General features: G+C 42.2%; 1 protein-coding gene across 1 annotated transcript; it reads left to right on the top strand.

Moving 5' to 3' along the window:
- The first annotated feature begins 8,965 nt into the window (after positions 1–8,965).
- On the top strand, positions 8,966–12,503 carry LOC130277768 (chymotrypsinogen A-like). Its single transcript, XM_056528516.1, has 7 exons — positions 8,966–9,017; positions 9,103–9,206; positions 10,991–11,070; positions 11,268–11,346; positions 11,437–11,617; positions 11,792–11,925; positions 12,334–12,503. The coding sequence occupies exons 1-7, from the start codon at positions 8,966–8,968 to the stop codon at positions 12,493–12,495; spliced, it is 792 nt and encodes a 263-aa protein (XP_056384491.1). The 3' UTR covers positions 12,496–12,503.
- Positions 12,504–18,406: the final 5,903 nt, after the last annotated feature.

Here is an 18,406-nt window from a genome sequence, read left to right on the forward strand (position 1 = left end):
GGGGGGGGGGGTAACCTCCAGCTGTTGCAAAACTACAAATTGCAGCATGCACAGTCTATCAGTGCATGCTGGTAGTTATAGTTTTACAACAGCTGGAGGCACACGGGTTGGGAAACACTGAGTTAGGAAGCAGACAATGTTTCCCAACCAGTGTGCCTCTAGTTGTTGCAAAACCACAACTCCCAGCATTCTCAGGCATGCTGGAAGTAATAGTTCGGCAACATCTTTAGAGCCAGATGTTGCCGACCTACAACTCCCAGCATGCTTGGAGTTGTAGTTTTGCAACATCTGGAGGACTACAGTTTGCAGACCACTCATACAGTGGTTCCCAATCTGTGCCCTTCCAGATGTTGCAAAACTACAACTACCAGTATGCCAAAATTGTCCAGGCATACTGGGAGTTGTAGTTCTGCAACATCTGAAGGGCCAGATGTTACAGAACTACAACTCCCAGCATGCCTGGACAGTAAGGGTATGCTGAGGATGTGTAGTTTTGCAACATCTGGAAGGGCACAGTGGTCTCCAAACTGTGGACGTCCAGATGTTGCAAAACTGCAACTCCCAGCATGCCCAGACGCCAAGGGCTGTCTGGGCATGCTGGGAGTTGTAATGTAAGGGGAGCAGTCCAAATCGCTTTACGGCGGTCTGGACTGCTGCAAAGGTCCCGCGCCGCCGCCGAAGATCAACTCACCTGTCGCCATCTCCGCCGCCGGGATCCGGGTCTTCAGGGACGAGTTAAGTACCGGGGCCGGTCCCTAGCACTCCCCCGTCCCCCACCACGTCCTCCGGTCTTCCTCCCATCCTCTCTGGACTTCCAGGGGTCGGGCAGGGCGGGAGGAAGTAACCCCCCCCCCCCTGCGATTGGTCGGTTAGCTAACCGAAGAATCGCAGGGGATAGGAGGAGGTGGCAGGCTTGCCACCTCGCTCCTAGCCTACAGCATGGTCCTGGCTGTCTGTGACAACCGGGATCATGCAAAATTACCGGGCGGTCGGGTCCCAGAGACCCGATGAGCACGGTATCGCCGCAGATCGCAGGGGCGATTTCCCTCGCGATTTGCGGCGATCACCGACATGGGGGGCAGACATGGCCCCACTCGGCGTTTGCCCTGGATGCCTGCTGAAGCATTTCAGCAGGCATCCGCTTCCGATCTCTGCCCGGCGCACGGCAGGAACCGGAAAACGCCAGGGCGTATGGATACGCCCTGGGTCCTTAAGGCCCAGGGTGTGAGGGCGTATCCATACACCCTGGGTCCTTAAGAGGTTAAGGAACAGGCCAATTTTCACTGTAGGACCAGAGCATTTTTTGCACATTTGACCACTGTCACTTTAAGCATTAATTGCTCTGAGATGCTTTTACCTTTCATTCTAATTCCCAGATTATATTTTCGTGACATATTCTACTTTATGTTAGTGGTAAATTTTTATTGATACTTGCATCATTTCTTGCTGAAAAATTCCAAAATTTGATGAAAAAATTGAAACGTTTGCGTTTTTCTAACTTTGAAGCTCTCTGCTTGTAAGGAAAATAGACATTCCAAATAAATTATATTTTGATTCACAAATACAATATGTCTAGTTTATGTTTGCATCATGAAGTTGACATTTTTTAACTTCAAAGTTCAGCATCAATTATCCAATTTTTCACAAAATTTTCAGAATCTGAATTTTTCAGGGACCAGTTCAGGTTTGAAGTGGATTTGAAGGGCCTTCCTATTAGAAATACCCCACAAATGACCCCATTTTAAAAAACTGCACCCCTCAAAGTATTCAAAATGACATTCAAAATGTTTGTTAACCCTTTAAGTGTTTCACAGGAATAGCAGCAAATTGAAGGAGAAAATTCAAAATCTTCATTTTTTACACTGGCATGTTCTTGTAGACCCAGTTATTGAATTTTTACAGGCGGTAAAAGGAGAGAAATCTTCCTAAAATGTGTAACCCAATTTCTCTCGAGTAAGAAAATACCTCATATGTGTATGTCAAGTGTTCGGCGGGCGCAGTAGAGGGCTCAGAAGGGAAGGAGCGACAGTGGGATTTTTGAGAGTGAGTTTTTCTGAAATGTTTTTTGGGGGGCATCAAGGAAGCCCCTATGGTGCCAGAACAGCAAAAAAAACAAAAAACACATGGCATACCATTTTGGAAACAACACCCCTCAAGGAACATAACAAGGGGTACAGTGAGCCTTAACACCCCACGGTTGTTTCACGACTTTTCGTAAAAGTTGGATGTGTAAATGAAATTTTTATTCTTTAAAATGCTGGTTTTCCCCCAAATTTTTAATTTTACAAGGAGTAATAGGAGAAAATGCCCACCAAAATTTGTAACCCCATCTCTGGTGTATTGAAACACCACATATGTGGAGGTCAAGTGCACTGCGTGCACACTACAATGCTCAGAAGAGTAGGAGTCACATTTGGCTTTTGCAAAGCAAAATTTGCTGAAATGGTTTTTGGGGGGCATGTCCCATTTAGGAAGCCCTTATGGTGCCAGAACAGCAAAAAAAAATCCCACATGGTATATTCTTTTGGAAATGACACCCCTCAAGGAAAGAAACAAGGGGTACGGTGAGCCTTAACACCCCCACAGATGTTTGACGACTTTGGATGTGTAAATTATTATTTTTTTTTCCACTAAAATGCTGGTTTCCCCCAAATTTTAGATTTTTACAAGGGGTAATAGGAGAAATGCCCCCCAAAATGTGTAACCCCATCTTTTCTGAGTATGGAAACATCCCATGTGTGGACAAAAAGTGCATTGTGGGCGCACTACAATGCTCAGAAGATAAGGAGCCACATTTGCAAATGTTGCTGAAATGGGGGGGCATGTCGCATTTAGGAAGCCCCTATGATGCCAGAACAGCAAAAATAAAAATGGGTGCACAAGCTCCCAAACGATTTTCCCGCTAACACCAAGAGTGGGGGAACAATCTGGGGGTTCAATACGGGAATCTCGTCCCTCATACACGCTAAATTTGTAAGTGTACTCAGAGGTACTTTCACAAAGTTTATAGAGCTTCATGCCACACCGCACCCACTTGGAGGGAATATGCTGGCGGAACATGAGTCTCCCCTTAAAACTGATAAGAGACTCATCTATCAAGAGCTCCCTGAGTAGTACATAGGCCTCCAAAAATTTGGCCCCAAAGTGATCGTTGACCGGCCTCACTTTGTAAAGCCGGTCATAGGTGGGATCACTTCGGGGGGGGGGGACATGCCTCATTATCTGCATAATGAAGGCATTTCCGAATGGCCTCGAACCGCTTCCGTGTCATACCCATACTGTAAAGCGGGGTCTTGTATAGGATGTCCCCGCTCCAGTACTGCCTGACACTTTGCTTTTGTGTGTGTGTGTGGGGGGGGGAGCATGTAGTGTTGTGTGTTTGGTGTAATTTTATCTATAACGGTGAGTGATTAAAAATCACACACCGTTATTTAACCCCTTCAGGACGGAGCCCATTTTGGCCTTAAGGACCGGAGCGTTTTTTGCACATCTGACCACTGTCACTTTAAACATTAATAACTCTGGAATGCTTTTAGTTATCATTCTGATTCCGAGATTGTTATTTCGTGACATATTCTACTTTAACATAGTGGTAAATTTTTGTCGATACTTGCATCCTTTCTTGGTGAAAAATCCGTAAATTTGATGAAAAATTAGAAAATTTTGCATTTTTCTAACTTTGAAGCTCTCTGCTTGTAAGGAAAATGGATATTACGAATACATTTTTTTTTTGGTTCACATATACAATATGTCTACTTTATGTTTGCATCATAAAATTGACGTGTTTTTACTTTTGGAAGACACCAGAGGGCTTCAACGGTCAGCAGCAATTTTCCGATTTTTCACAAAATTTTCAAACTCAGTATTTTTCAGGGACCAGTTCAGGTTTGAAGTGGATTTGAAGGGTCTTCATATTAGAAATACCCCATTTATGACCCCATTATAAAAACTACACCCCCCAAAGTATTCAAAATGACATTCAGTCAGTGTTTTAACCCTTTAGGTGTTTCACACGAATAGCAGCAAAGTGAAGGAGAAAATTCAAAATCTTCATTTTTTACACTTACATGTTCTTGTAGACCCAATTTTTGAATTTTTACAAGGGGTAAAAGGACAACATTTTTACTTGTATTTGTAGCCCAATTTCTCTCGAGTAAGCACATACCTCATATGTCTATGTAAAGTGTTCGGCGGGCGCAGTAGAGGGCTCAGAAGGGAAGGAGCGACAAGGGGATTTTGGAGAGTACGTTTTTCTGAAATGGTTTTTGGGGGGCATGTTACCTTTAGGAATCCCTTATGGTGCCAGAACAGCAAAAAAAAACCACATGGCATTCCATTTTGGAAACTAGACCCCTCGGGGAATGTAACATGGGATAAAGGGAACCTTAATACCCCACAGGTGTTTCACGACTTTTGCAAATGTAAAAAAAAAAAAAATTTTTTACCTAAAATGCTTGTTTTCCCAAAAATATTTTATTTTTAAAAAGGGTAATAGCAGAAAATACCCCTAAAAATTTTAAGCCCAATTTCTCCCGATTCAGAAAACACCCTATATGGGGGTGAAAAGTGCTCTGCTGGCGCACTACAGGTCTCGGAAGAGAAGGAGTCACATTTGGCTTTTTGAAAGCAAATTTTGCTCTGGGGGCGTGTCGCATTTAGGAAGCCCCTATGGTGCCAGGACAGCAAAAAAAAACCCACATGGCATACCATTTTGGAAACTAGACCCCTCGGGGAATGTAACAAGGGGTTAAGTGAACCTTTATACCCCACAGGTGTTTCACGACTTTTGCATATGTAAAAAAAATTTTTTTTTTTACCTAAAATGCTTGTTTTCCCCAAAATTTTACATTTTTAAAAAGGGTAACAGCAGAAAATACCCCCCAAAATTTGTAACACAATTTCTCCCGAGTACGACGATACCCCATATGTGACCCTAAACTGTTGCCTTGAAATACGACAGGGCTCCAAAGTGAGAGCGCCATGCACATTTGAGGCCTAAATTAGGGACTTGCATAGGGGTGGACATAGGGGTATTCTACGCCAGTGATTCCCAAACAGGGTGCCTCCAGCTGTTGCAAAACTCCCAGCATGCCTGGACAGTCAAGGGTTGTCCGACAATACTGGGAGTTGTTTTGCAACAGCTGGAGGCTCCGTTTTGGAAACAGGGGCGTACCAGACGTTTTTCATTTTTATTGTGGAGGGAAGGGGGGCTGTGTAGGGGTATGTGTATACATAGTGTTTTTTACTTTTTATTTTAGTTTTTGTTAGTGTAGTGTAGTGTTTTTAGGGTACAGTCGCACGGGCGGGGGTTCACAGTAGTTTCTCACTGGCAATTTGAGCTGCAGCAGAAAGTTTGCGGCAGCTCAAATTTGCAGCCAGATACTTACTGTAATCCTCCGCCCATGTGAGTGTACCCTGTACGTTCACATTGGGGGGGACATCCAGCTGTTGCATAACTACAACTCCCAGCATGCCCGTTCGCTGTCGGTGACTGCTGAGAGTTGCAGTTTTGCAACAACTGTAGGCACACTGGTTATGTATCACTGAGTTTGTGACCTAACTCAGTGTTTCACAACCAGTGTGCCTCCAGCTGTTGCAAAACTACAACTCCCAGCATGTACGATGCATGGTGTACGGTGACTGCTGAGAGTTGTAGTTTGCAACAGCTGGAGGCACACCGGTCGTGAAACACTGAGTTAGGTAAAAAAAAACTCTGAGTTTCACAACCAGTGTGCCTTCAGCTGTTGCAAAACTACAACTCTCAGCAGTCACCGACAGCCAACAGGCATGCTGGGAGTTGTAGTTATGCAACCAGCAGATGCACCACTACAACTCCCAGCATGCACTTTAGCTGTTTGTGCAAGCTGGGAGTTGTAGTTATACAACAGCTGAAGGTACACTTTTCCATAGAAAGAATGTGTCTCCAGCTGTTGCAAAACCATAAGTCCCAGCATGCCCATAAGGGAATGCTGGGAGTTGTGGTGGTCTGCCTCCTGCTGTTGCATAACTACAGCTCCCAGCATGCCCTTTTTGCATGCTGGGAGCTGTTGCTAAGCAACAGCAGGAGGCTGTCACTCACCTCCAACGATCCAGACGCTGCAGGTCAGTCCCGCCGCCGCCGCTGCTCCTGGGGCCCCGATCCCAACATTAACGCCGGGGATCGGGGTCCCCAGCACCCGGGGTGCACGTCCCGCACCCGCTCACGTCCTCCAGAAGAGGGGCGGAGCGGGTGCGGGAGTGACACCCGCAGCAGGCGCCCTGATTGATCGGCCGGTAACCCGGCCGACGAATCAGGGCGATCGTGAGGTGGCACCAGTGCCACCTCACCCCTGCAGGCTCTGGCCCCGAACAGCCAGTAATTCCGGGTCATCGGATCACTGGAGACCTGATTGACCCAGAATCGCCGCAGATCTGCGGCGATCGCTGACATGGGGGGGCATAATGACCCCTCTGGGCGATATGCCGGGATGCCTGCTGAACGATTTCAGCAGGCATCCGGCTCCGGTCCCCAACCGGCTAGCGGGTGGGGCCGGAATTCCCACGGGCGTATGGACTCGGGATGCAGGGCGTATCCATACGCCCTATGTCCTGAAGAGGTTAAGGGGGGGGGGGAGCGCTGCGGCCCCAGAAAAATGGCAAATCGCAGCACCCTGAAAATTTATTTCAAAATCCTCAATTTCAAATTCTAAATCTTAAATGTAAAAATCTTAAATTTCAATGGTCTCCTCATACTTCTGCCAACTCCAGGCTGTGCCTTTCAGACACTATATGGTCTTCTCATGCTTCAGCCAACCCCAGGTTGTGCCATTCAGCCACTACATGGTCTCTTCATGATTCAGCCACTCCAGACTGTGTCATTCATTTCTAAATTAATCTTTTAATCTTAGGGATTGTGAAGCCCTAGTGTCTACTCATGCTGCTACAAGCTCCAGGCTGTGTCATTCAGCAACTATATGGTCTCATCATGCTGCCAAAACCTCCACACTGTATCATTCAGCCATTATATGGTCTCCTCATGCTGCCTACACCTCCACGCTGTGTCATTCAGCCACTATATGGTCTTTTCATGCTGCCAACACCTCCACGCTGTGTCATTCTACCACTATATGTCTCCTCATGCTTCAGCCTCATCAAAGCTGTGTCATTCAGCCACTATATGGTCTCCTCATGCTGCCAACACCTCCACGCTGTGTCATTCAGCCACTATAAGGTGTCCTCATGCTGCCAACACCTCCACGCTGTGTCATTCAGCTACTATATGGTCTCATCATGCTGCCAACACCTCCACGCTGTGTCATTCAGCTACTATATGGTCTCATCATGCTGCCAACACCTCCATGCTGTGTCATTCAGCCACTATATGGTCTCCTAATACTTGTGCCACCACCAGGCTCTGTCATTGTGTCGCTCTGCGGCAGTGATTCTAAAAGCGATGCCTGTAATCTGTATGTCATACTGAATAACAGTATTATTTCACTACCACAGAACACTCCATATGTGTGTTAGAACACAGCAAAGTGTTCTACACACCTATTGAGTTGGCCAGAAATAGCCATTTTAAAATATAGATTTGGCGTGAATAAATTCGGATCGAACCAAATTTTTTCAAAAACTTCGACTAATCAGTCAAAACAAATTTTTCTAAAGTTCACTCATCTCTAATGATAATATATATAAAAATTTTATTCAGGCAATAATTATTTGACAATAGAGATAGTTTACTGAAAACAGTGCATATATGATATTTAGGTCCAAGCTACATTTCTCTGGCATACAAGAGGTCCACCTAGGGTCGGTACAAGGATTTCTGTCCACAGGGGCAAAAGTGCATTTTGTTGACCCCTTCTCTGGCGAGATGTCATGGCTTAGCCTGGTTTGGCAGCACCCGAGGCAAGGCAGGGTACTGTGCATCCCTAGCTTGTAAATGTCAGAGAATGGTGATCCAGCACAGCTTACCAGGGGCGTACACAGGATTTTCTCATGAGTTGGGGTTTAAAAACATGACAATGCCTTCATATTAGAACGACATATCTCTACTGCACTGACTAAATAATACCAGCATACTCTTACTAAATCTAAATCACTATATGGAAACCAAAGTTCATAAAAATTAGTGAGCATAAATATATCTAAAAATAAAGTAAAGAATAGATTAAAAAGTAAAAATAGGATAGCTCTGGTTGATATATATCACCACATGGGTCAGGTCCTATACCATGCATGTTGCTTTATCATTATTTAGAATCTCTTGGAGAACTCTTATATTATCAGAATAGGTGGAAATGCGTAGGGGTTTATTCAAGTTGTGTATCATTGAGAATTCTTTTTATCTATTGTGTAGAATATATTTAGATTCAGTCATTTACTTTTTGTTAGTGATGATACACCATAATTCAGGGTGTAAGTGATAATTGGGAGTAGGGTCAACTCTCAGAAGATTAACTATTGTAGTTCACATTGGGGGGTGCCCTTTTTAGAAGTTAGGGACCAGACATAACTGCTTGTCTGTATTGTAGCCTTTATCGCTATATCTCAATGCAGATACTATACTTCTATGCTTTTAGCTCGGTGATAACAGCAAGACGTTTTGTTCAGATTCCCGGGGTTTGGAGTACCCCACTCCTTGACTATCGATTATGATACTATTCTCTGGAGCATTACCCTCCACTAACTTATTAAATGTTATTTATTATTTACTATGTATTGATTCACGTTTTTAATGCATATCTGAAATTTAAGGTAAGGTATACTTTAAAAGGGTTATTTTTTTTCTTGCATTGATGAAACACACAACACCTGTTTCGCCCACGCATAGTTTTGTCCACATCTACCTAAATTTTCTATATTAATTCAAGGTTGTCTGATAACAGCTATGATACTTCTATTGCATGTAAAGCTCTATTTTTACATGGTTAGTTGAGGATATATAAGCAGCACAAACCCTGTGTATGCTCCACTTATCACTATGGCATTTCTGTGGCTTCTGTCCTGCCTTGCCCTGTTAGGGGGTAGCTATGGTAAGTAGCGTCATAGCTTTATTACAGTCTTTTATGGAGATTACTAGTTCATTAAATTGATAGTTATTATTTACTTATTCCTCAGGCTGTGGTGTGCCAAGCATCAAGCCAATCGTTTCTGGTTATGCCAGGGTTGTGAATGGTGAGAATGCAGTTTCTGGTTCATGGCCATGGCAGGTGTCTCTGCAGGTACTGATTTCATATCCTACCCAATTTACTTGTTTTTACCTTATTAAAGTGTTGTAGAGAATGAACATGTACTGTATTAACTTGATACATGGTAATACATTCTTGCCACTCTCCATACTCAGCACTTATGTTATAGAGCAGGAGGAGCTGAGCAGATTGATGGTTTAACCCCTTAACGACGCAGGACGTATATTTACGTCCTGCGTCGGCTCCCGCGATATGAAGCGGGATTGCGCCGCGATCCCGCATCATATCGCGTCGGTCTCGGCGCTCATCAACGGCCGGGTCCCGCGGCTAATACCACACATCGCCGATCGCGGCGATGTGCGGTATTAACCCTTTAGAAGCGGCGGTCAAAGCTGACCACCGCTTCTAAAGTGAAAGTGACCCGGCTGCTCAGTCGGGCTGTTCGGGACCGCCGCGGTGAAAACGCGGCGTCCCGAACTGCTGACAGGACACCGGGAGGGCCCTTACCTGCCTCCCCGGTGTCCGATCGGTGAATGACTGCTCCGTGCCTGAGATCCAGGCAGGAGCAGTCAAGCGCCGATAACACTGATCACAGGCGTGTTAATACACGCCTGTGATCTGTGTAGAAGATCAGTGTGTGCAGTGTTATAGGTCCCTATGGGACCTGTAACACTGCAAAAAATGTTTAAAAAAAGTGTTAATAAAGGTCATTTAACCCCTTCCCTAATAAAAGTTTGAATCACCCCCCTTTTCCCATAAAAAAAATAAAACAGTGTAAAAAAAATAAACATATGTGGTATCGCCGCGTGCATAAATGTCCGAACTATAAAAATATATAATCAATTAAACTGCACAGTCAATGGCGTACGCGCAAAAAAATTCCAAAGTCCAAAAAATTTTGGTCACTTTTTATACCATTAAAAAATGAATAAAAAGTGATCAAAAAGCCCGATCAAAACACAAATCATAACGATAAAAACTTCAGATCACGGCGCAAAAAATGAGCCCTCATACCGCTCTGTACGTGGAAAAATAAAAAAGTTATAGGGGTCAGAAGATGACATTTTTAAACGTATAAATTTTCCTGCATGTAGTTATGATTTTTTCCAGAAGTGCGACAAAATCAAACCTAAATAAATAGCGTATCATTTTAACCGTATGGACCTACAGAATAATGATAAGGTGTAATTTTTACCGAAATATGCACTGCGTAGAAACGGAAGCCTCCAAAAGTTACAAAATGGCGTTTTTTCTTCGATTTTGTCGCACACTGATTTTTTTTTTCTGTTTCGCCGTGCATTTTTGGGTAAAATGACTAAAGTCACTGCAAAGTAGAATCGGCGACGCAAGAAATAAGCCATAATATGGATTTTTTGGTGGAAAATTGAAAGGGTTATGATTTTTAAAAGGTAAGGAGGAAAAAACGAAAGTGCAAAAACGGAAAAACCCTGAGTCCTTAAGGGGTTAATGAGAACAGTTCTAGAATAACTTGCAATTTATTCATTTAAATTCTGCCCTTTTTGGCCATGTAGTCAAGTGACCTGTCCTAATCTCTTTATATGCACAAGATATCTTGGAACTTTACTACAAAACTGTATCAACCCGCTCAGCTCCTCCTGCTCTATAACATGATGGCTGCAGGTTGGGCTGAATTTCGCATTAACTGCCCTTAGACAGTAGAACTAATGATTTATTTCTCATTAAACATCAATTGAGGAAACTTTTACACATGTCCTTGTATATTGGGAATTCTGAAATAGTATATGTTAATGTAAAAGCTTTATGCTCTTTTTATTGATTTGATTACATATCTATAGGACAACACCGGATTCCACTTCTGCGGCGGTTCTCTGATCAACAGTCTCTGGGTCGTCACTGCTGCTCACTGTGGTGTCACGTAAGTCATGTATAACTTAGTTTATAGTATAGCAAGGAAACAATATAGTACTGTCTATTGTCCATACCTAAATATTGTGACTAATTTTGCTATTATCAAGTGTGTTTGACATTGGAGAACTGGAGATCTCATGAATGTCCTATTACACAAGAAAACTTATTGAAGATGCTAAAATAGTTGTTCATCTCTATAAACAGAACCTCCCACCGTGTCATACTGGGGGAATATGACCGTTCCTCCAGTGCTGAGCCTATTCAGACCAAGACCATTTCCAGGGTAAGCAGAAAATGTAGAAATATGTTCTTTGAAATGTGTTTATTTAGCCTCATTTTATAAGAAGTGATTTTAAGGCATATTATTTGACAGGTCTTCAGACACCCCAGCTACAGCTCCTTCACCACTGCCAATGACATCACTCTTCTGAAGCTCAGCAGCGCCGCTTCTTTCAATAACCGTGTGGCTCCTGTGTGCATCGCTGCTAGTGCTGATGTATTCAATGGAGGAGAGAGATGTGTTACCACCGGATGGGGCTACGTCAATGCTGCAAGTAAGTAAATGCTTGACAATACAGATGTTACAAATGTTATCCTGCAGGTCTATGTAGACCCACATTTGGCACAACTTGCAACCTAATGTAGCGAGGCATAACATAATCTCACTATGATCTCCATATTCTGGAAAAGATATGTATATAGTGCTTAAATGTTGTTTTAACTCTTAGCACAAACAACCCCAAGCAAACTGCAGCAGGTGTCTCTGCCTCTTCTGAGCAATACCGAATGTCAGAGATACTGGGGAACCAAGATCCAGAACACCATGATCTGCGCTGGAGCATCTGGAGCTTCCTCCTGCATGGTATGGAATTACATATCTCTAGTCATGTCCTGTCTAATATTTACACTAGTCACTTATTTGTAAACATTACAGCTATAGCCACAAATGTTGTAGACAACAATAACATTTGAGATGTATTTTCGTTGTCTTCCTGAATCCAAGAGCAACAGTATCAGTTTATTTATAATAAACATGTGATATCTATGGGTCAGTATCAGAGGAGGATCTCTGAGTCTTAACATATTTGGGTCTCCCATGCCTGTGTGTATGTTCAATGTAGCTATTGAATCTGACTACTCTGTGTACTAAGTCCATAAGTAGAACCCATTATGTAAGTATAAAAGGCAATAGAAATCAGACATTCTTGCATTTTTATTTATACACATATTTACTTAGTTATATACTTATTTTGTTAACTCTAATTTTCAGGGTGACTCTGGTGGACCTCTTGTGTGCCAGAGAAATGGAGCTTGGACCTTGGCTGGTATTGTATCCTGGGGAAGTTCTACTTGCGCTACATCTTCTCCTGGAGTTTATGCTAGAGTTACAGTCCTTAGATCCTGGCTGGACCAGACCGTTGCTGCTAACTAAATACTTACTGTGGTTAATAAACTTTAATGTCAAATAAAAACTAGTTTCCCATTTCTTTATTTATCCTGTTACATTATAAGATAAAAACTATTTTATTTTACTTAGTTAAACCAAAAAATTACCCATGTACATATACTAACCAAAATATCAGGGCTTAATCATAACCACATAAATTAGGTCTAATGTGAAAAAAAAAAATCACCATAAATGAATAGCTACAAGTCACAGCAGGCACAGTAATATTTGATTAATCAAAGCTTTATTAGGATATCACAATAAAAACAGTTAAAAGGGAGGAGCAACAGACTACACCTGGCTGCTGCAAAGGAGGAAAAATGGCCAATAGTCTCAAATATACCAAGAAAGTTAAGCTACTACCACCACTACTGACCATGTGCACATTAGTACCTGCTGTATTCCTAATACTAGCAAATATTCAATGTATTACTGTGTCCACATTGGTAGTGCAAAAAACAATATTCATCAGTATAGAATGAGACAGCAAGATAATGAAAAAGCACCACAGGTGTTAAATAAATAAATTGTTTGCTGGGTCAGCTGGGGTATAGAGGAAGACAAGAAAACCTTTCACAAAAAGTGAATATGGTCAAAACTACAAGTATCATAGCATACTTTACTTTGGTGACTACTACTGAAGACCCACATCAAATTCCCCACATGAACGACCAGCGGACCAAGCAAGGGACCCTCAGTGACATTACATAACAGCGAGCCAGCATCCCTATAAACGTTTCACCATTATTTGACTCCTCAATTATCCCTTTATTTGGAGATCATGGGTAGTGTATGTGTAGGCCTGGCTGATAAAAGCAAAAGCAAAGGTGATGGCAGTGGTTGACTTGTGGGAGTTGTGGTTGCCAGCAGACAGCAGGCCATTGTGGACTGGTGAAAGTTTAACCCATTAACGACCATGGACGTCTATGTTCATCCATGTGCCGTTAAAGGGGTAAGGGGCTCCCAACTCGAGCCCACGTCATACCGGCCGGTCCCCAGCTGATTCTTGTAGCTGCGGGCCAGCGTCAATAGCCGACATGCGGCGATTACTGCTGCTGGCTATTAACCCTTTAGATCGCCGCGGTCAAAGCTAACAGCGGCGTCCAAAGGTGCCTTCATCCCGTCCCTGTTGGTCCAGTGGGGTGGATTGTCCCCCCCCCGCAGCTCGATCGTGATAACCTATGGAGGTAGAATGAGGGCTTACCTCTCCTTCTGTTCCAGCTCCTGTGCTCAAAATGATAAAGCCTGTCAGGACCAGGCTTTATCAATCGAGCACAGAGCACACAGATCTGTATGAGGAATCAAATCATTCCTCCTAAAAGTCCCCTAAGGGGATTGAAAGTGTAAAAAACTAAAAGTTTGAAAAAAGTTTAAAAACACACACATTAACCCATTCCATATTAAAAGTTAAAATCACCCCCCTTTTCCCAAATTCTATATAAAAAAATATATAAAAATAAAAATAAACATATGTGGTAGCGACGGTGCGTAAATGTCAGATCTATAAAACTATATAATTAATTAAACCACACAGTCAATGGTATAGGCGCAAAAAAATTCCAAAGTCCATAATAGTGTATTTTTGGTCACTTTTATACAATAAAAAAAAGATATAAAAAGCGACAAAAAAATCCAAACAAAACAAAAATGGTACTGATTTAACTTTCAGATCACTGCACAAAAAAATTGCCCTCATACCACCTTGTACGCAGAAAAATAAAAAAGTTATAGGGGTCAGAAAAGGACAATTTTAAATGTATTAATTTTCGTGCATGTAGTTATGATTTTTTGCAAAAGTACAACAAAATCAAACCTATATAAGTACGGTATCATTTTAATGGACCTACAGAATAAAGATAAAGTGTCATTTTTACCGAAAAATTTACTGCGTAGAAGCTCCAAAAATTTTCAAAATGGTGCTTTTTCTTAAATTTTGTCGCACAATGATTTTTTCCCCCCATTTCGCTGTCGATTTTTGGGTAAAATGACTGATGTTATTACAAAGTAGAATTGATGGTGAAAAAAATGCGCCCTCATATGGATATTTAGGTGCAAAATTGAAAGGGTTATGATTATTAAAAGGTAAGGAGGAAAAAACGAAAGTGCAAAAACACAAAAACTCTTGGTCCTTAAGGGGTTAAGTAGCCAGCAAACAGCATGTAGTGGTGGACAGGTGAAATTTGTGGTAGTCAACAGACATCAGGCTGTGCTTGACTGATTTAAGTTGTAGTAGCCAGTGGACAGCAGGCAATGGAAGACTATAGGAAGTTGTAGTAGCCAGTAGACAGCAGGCAGTAGCAGACTAGTTGGAGTTGTATTAGCCAGCAGAAAGGATGGTAGGCAGTGGTGGGCTAGTGGGAGTTGTAATAGCCAGCGTACAGCACGGGTGGTAGCAGAACTGTTTAAACTGTGGCATCTAACACAGAAAGTTTAAATTCCTCACTGATTCATGCCTGATTCATTTTAAGAATTTTTCCACAATGCTGGCAGACAATCTTGTTCACTGAGGGGTAACGCTGCTGCCTGCTACTCTCTCTGATGCTACACTGGAGGATGGACAAGACAGAACTCCCATGAGCAAGCTCTGACCAATGATCTAATTGGGTGATTGATGGGGTCCTGGCTCATGCTTTCTGTCAGAGAAAGGGCACAGGTATGCATCTATCTGGTTGTTCAGGTGGTGGTGTACATTACTTTGTTAACAATTCATGTCAGGGTGAAATACAGGATGTAAAATCTTCATCATCATGTAACCTAAGATAAACATGCTGCTACTACTGCTCCTGCCTCTTGCAGGGGTAGTGCTGGCAGAGGGAGTGGAGCGTTTACTAAGCAGGGAGCCAAGAGTGGACCTCCATTCAGCAGTTTTAGTGCTGAAAAGCCGCGGCAAGCTAGCTGCATTGACTCTCCATGTAAAAATCCAATTCATCCTTCTTCTCAGAAGGTGAAATAATTCCACCATTTTTGCTTTATACTGCAGGTCTAGGAGTTTGGCTATCCACCCCACTCATCTACTTATCACTTTCCTGCAAGTGCCTAATATGCCTGACATCATCATTGTTGCCTTCCCCTATCCCATTGACAGATTCTTCATATTCCTTATCTAACACCTCCTCAAAAAGAACACCCATACTGCTGCCAGCTACATGTGAATTTTTTTCCATCCCTCCTTGCTTAATCATCACTGTGAGCCTTTGCTCCAGAAGAAATATCGGTAGCATAACATTACTTATTCCACCGTTGTCCTTTTTGACAAATCGTGTTGCCTCTTCAAAAGGTCTGAGCATGCGACAGGTGTTCCTGATAAGCTACCAATGTCTCAGCTGAAAGTCTCATTGGCTTCAAAAACTGTCTTTCTGCTGCTTTATGAAGTCTGTCACTGCTTTGCTTTGCTGTCATAGACGTTCCAAAATGTGTAATGTTAAGTTCCATGTTGGAACATTGCTAATATGGTGGTATTGAGGAAAGAGGGCATGTTTAAAAGCAAAATATCATCTAAACTGAACACAAACTTTCCTGCACATAGCCAGTACATTCCTGACACTGCCACAAATTTTTAAGAATCGTTTAATGACAAGATTTAGCACATATGTTATACAGGAAGAGTGTAGAGATGAGCAAATCGAAGCTGATGAATCCGAATTAGTTACGAACTTCAAGAAAAATTCGATTGGCAAAGAATGCGAATATCACCGCGATTCTATCATGTGAATTGCTTCATTAAAGAGGTACTCCGGTGAAAAACATTTTTTTTTATCAACTGGTGCCAGAAAGTTAAACAGATTTGTAAATTACTTCTATTTAAAAATCTTAATCCTTCCAGTACTTATTAGCTGTATACTACAAGAGAAAGTTCTTTTCTTTTTAAATTTATTTTCTGTCGGACCACAGTGCATTCTGCCAACACCGCTGTCTGTCTCAGGAACTGTCCAGAGCAGGAGAGGTTTGCTATGGGGATTTGCTCCTGCTCTTGACAGTTCCTAAGACATACAGAGGTGTCAGCAGAGAGCACTGTGGTCAGACAATAAAGAAATTTAAAAAGACAATAACTTGCTCTGAAGCATACAGCAGGTTATAAGTACTGGAAAGATTAATATTTTTTAATAATTTAGAAACCTGTTTAACGTTCTGGCACAGTTGATTAAAAAAACAAATGTTTTTATTGGAGTACACCTTTAAACTCCGTGTAGCGCGGTTCAGTCTCAAGGGCATCTAAAACGGCAGATCCACATGTGAGGACATGGGGCAAGGAACTCTGGGAAGGCGAGAAGGCAAGCGGGAAGACAGGTAGGCGGGATGACCCTGAATCACATACAGGAGGCAGCCTATCAGCAGCCAGTCACCCCTGTGATGTCACAGCCCTATATAATCGGCAGCCATATTGCGTCCAGTCACTTCATTTATTACACTGCAGAGAGACAGGATGGACAGCCTGTTTGTGTCTGTTACACAGAAAAGTTTTTTTTCCAGTAGCGTTTCAGCTTCTAGTCACATCAGCGTTCTGGTGGACAGAGAGAAGTACTTTTTTCTACTGAAAAGGATTTTTACTGTAGCCAGTAACCTCCCAGTCAATTTCTACAGCATTGTATTACAGAGAGGGTTATATGGTCTTCTCATCCTGATGCTGCCACCTCCAGGCTCTATGATTGTGCTGCTCTGTGGTCTCCTCATGCTGATGCTACCAACTTCAGGCTCTCTCATTGTGCTGCCATGAATACTGCAAACCATAATTAAGATGCTGGTCCCAAGTTTTCAAAAATCCCTCTGCATTAGACCAAAAGTAATTATTGAGTATATGCATTAGCTAAAACTTAACTTTTCTTATGATAAAATATATGGACCTCAATTATTTTTTTTAAATCTAATAAAAGGAAAGGTGTGCAAAAAACACCATGTACCACCAATACCACCAAGTATTTATGCGATGCAAATACCTCTAAAAGGTGGAAGGGAACAACGTATGGTCTATTTTAACAGGTGGGGTTAAAAACTATCCCTGTAAGGCACTACTCTCATGCTATTAATTCTCTTATTGGCAAGTGTTACTTGTCCTAAAAACGGCAGCCCCGGATCCTCTCCCTATTTCCACCTAAAAAAAAAATTCCCACACCTGTTACAATGGACCATGCGTTGTTCGTTTCCACCTTTTAGAGGTCTTTGCATTGCATAAATTCTTGGTGGTATTGCCTGGACATGGTGTTTTTTGCACACTTTTCCTTTTGTTAGATTTAAAAAAATATTTGGGGCCATATATTTTCTCCTAAGAAAAGTTGAGTTTTAGCTAATGTATATCCTCAATACTTAAAGGGGTACTCCGGTGAAAAACTTTTTTTTTTTTTTTTAAATCAACTGGTGCCACAAAGTTAAACAGATTTGTAAATTACTTCTATTAAATAATCTTAATCCGTCTACTACTTATTAGCTTCTGAATACTACAGAGGAAATTTTTTTCTCTTTGGAACACAGAGCTATCTGCTGACATCATGACCCCAGTGCTTTCTGCTGACATCTCTGTCCATTTTAAGAACAATGCAGAGTAGAAGAAAATCCCCATGGCAAAAATATCCTGCTCTGAACATTTCTTAAAATTTGGTCATGATGTCAGGAGAGAGCACTGTGTTCCAAAAAGAAAAGAATTTCCTCTGTAGTATTCAGCAGCTAATAAGTACTAGAAGAATTAAGATTATTTAATAGAAGTAATTTACAAATCGGTATAACTTTCTGGCACCAGTTAATAAAAATAAAAAAAGTTTTCCACCGGAGTACCCCTTTTACCCCTTAACTCCTTAACGACACATGACGTACTGGAATGTCATGTGCCCGCTCCTGATCTATAACGCGGGGCCACAGCTTGGCCCCGCATCATAGCGGGTCGGGCCCAGCCTCTAACAACGGC

The sequence above is a fragment of the Hyla sarda genome, chromosome 6 (genome assembly GCF_029499605.1).
Source record: "Hyla sarda isolate aHylSar1 chromosome 6, aHylSar1.hap1, whole genome shotgun sequence".
In the NCBI taxonomy this organism is placed as follows: domain Eukaryota; kingdom Metazoa; phylum Chordata; class Amphibia; order Anura; family Hylidae; genus Hyla; species Hyla sarda.

Excerpts from the sequence above, each read along its gene's own strand:
- LOC130277768 (XM_056528516.1), top strand. The coding sequence starts at position 8,966 with ATGGCATTTCTGTGGCTTCTGTCCTGCCTTGCCCTGTTAGGGGGTAGC. Across the intron at positions 11,347-11,436 it reads AGACCAAGACCATTTCCAGG|GTCTTCAGACACCCCAGCTA; the intron begins GTAAGCAGAAAA and ends ATTATTTGACAG. Across the intron at positions 11,926-12,333 it reads CTGGAGCTTCCTCCTGCATG|GGTGACTCTGGTGGACCTCT; the intron begins GTATGGAATTAC and ends TCTAATTTTCAG.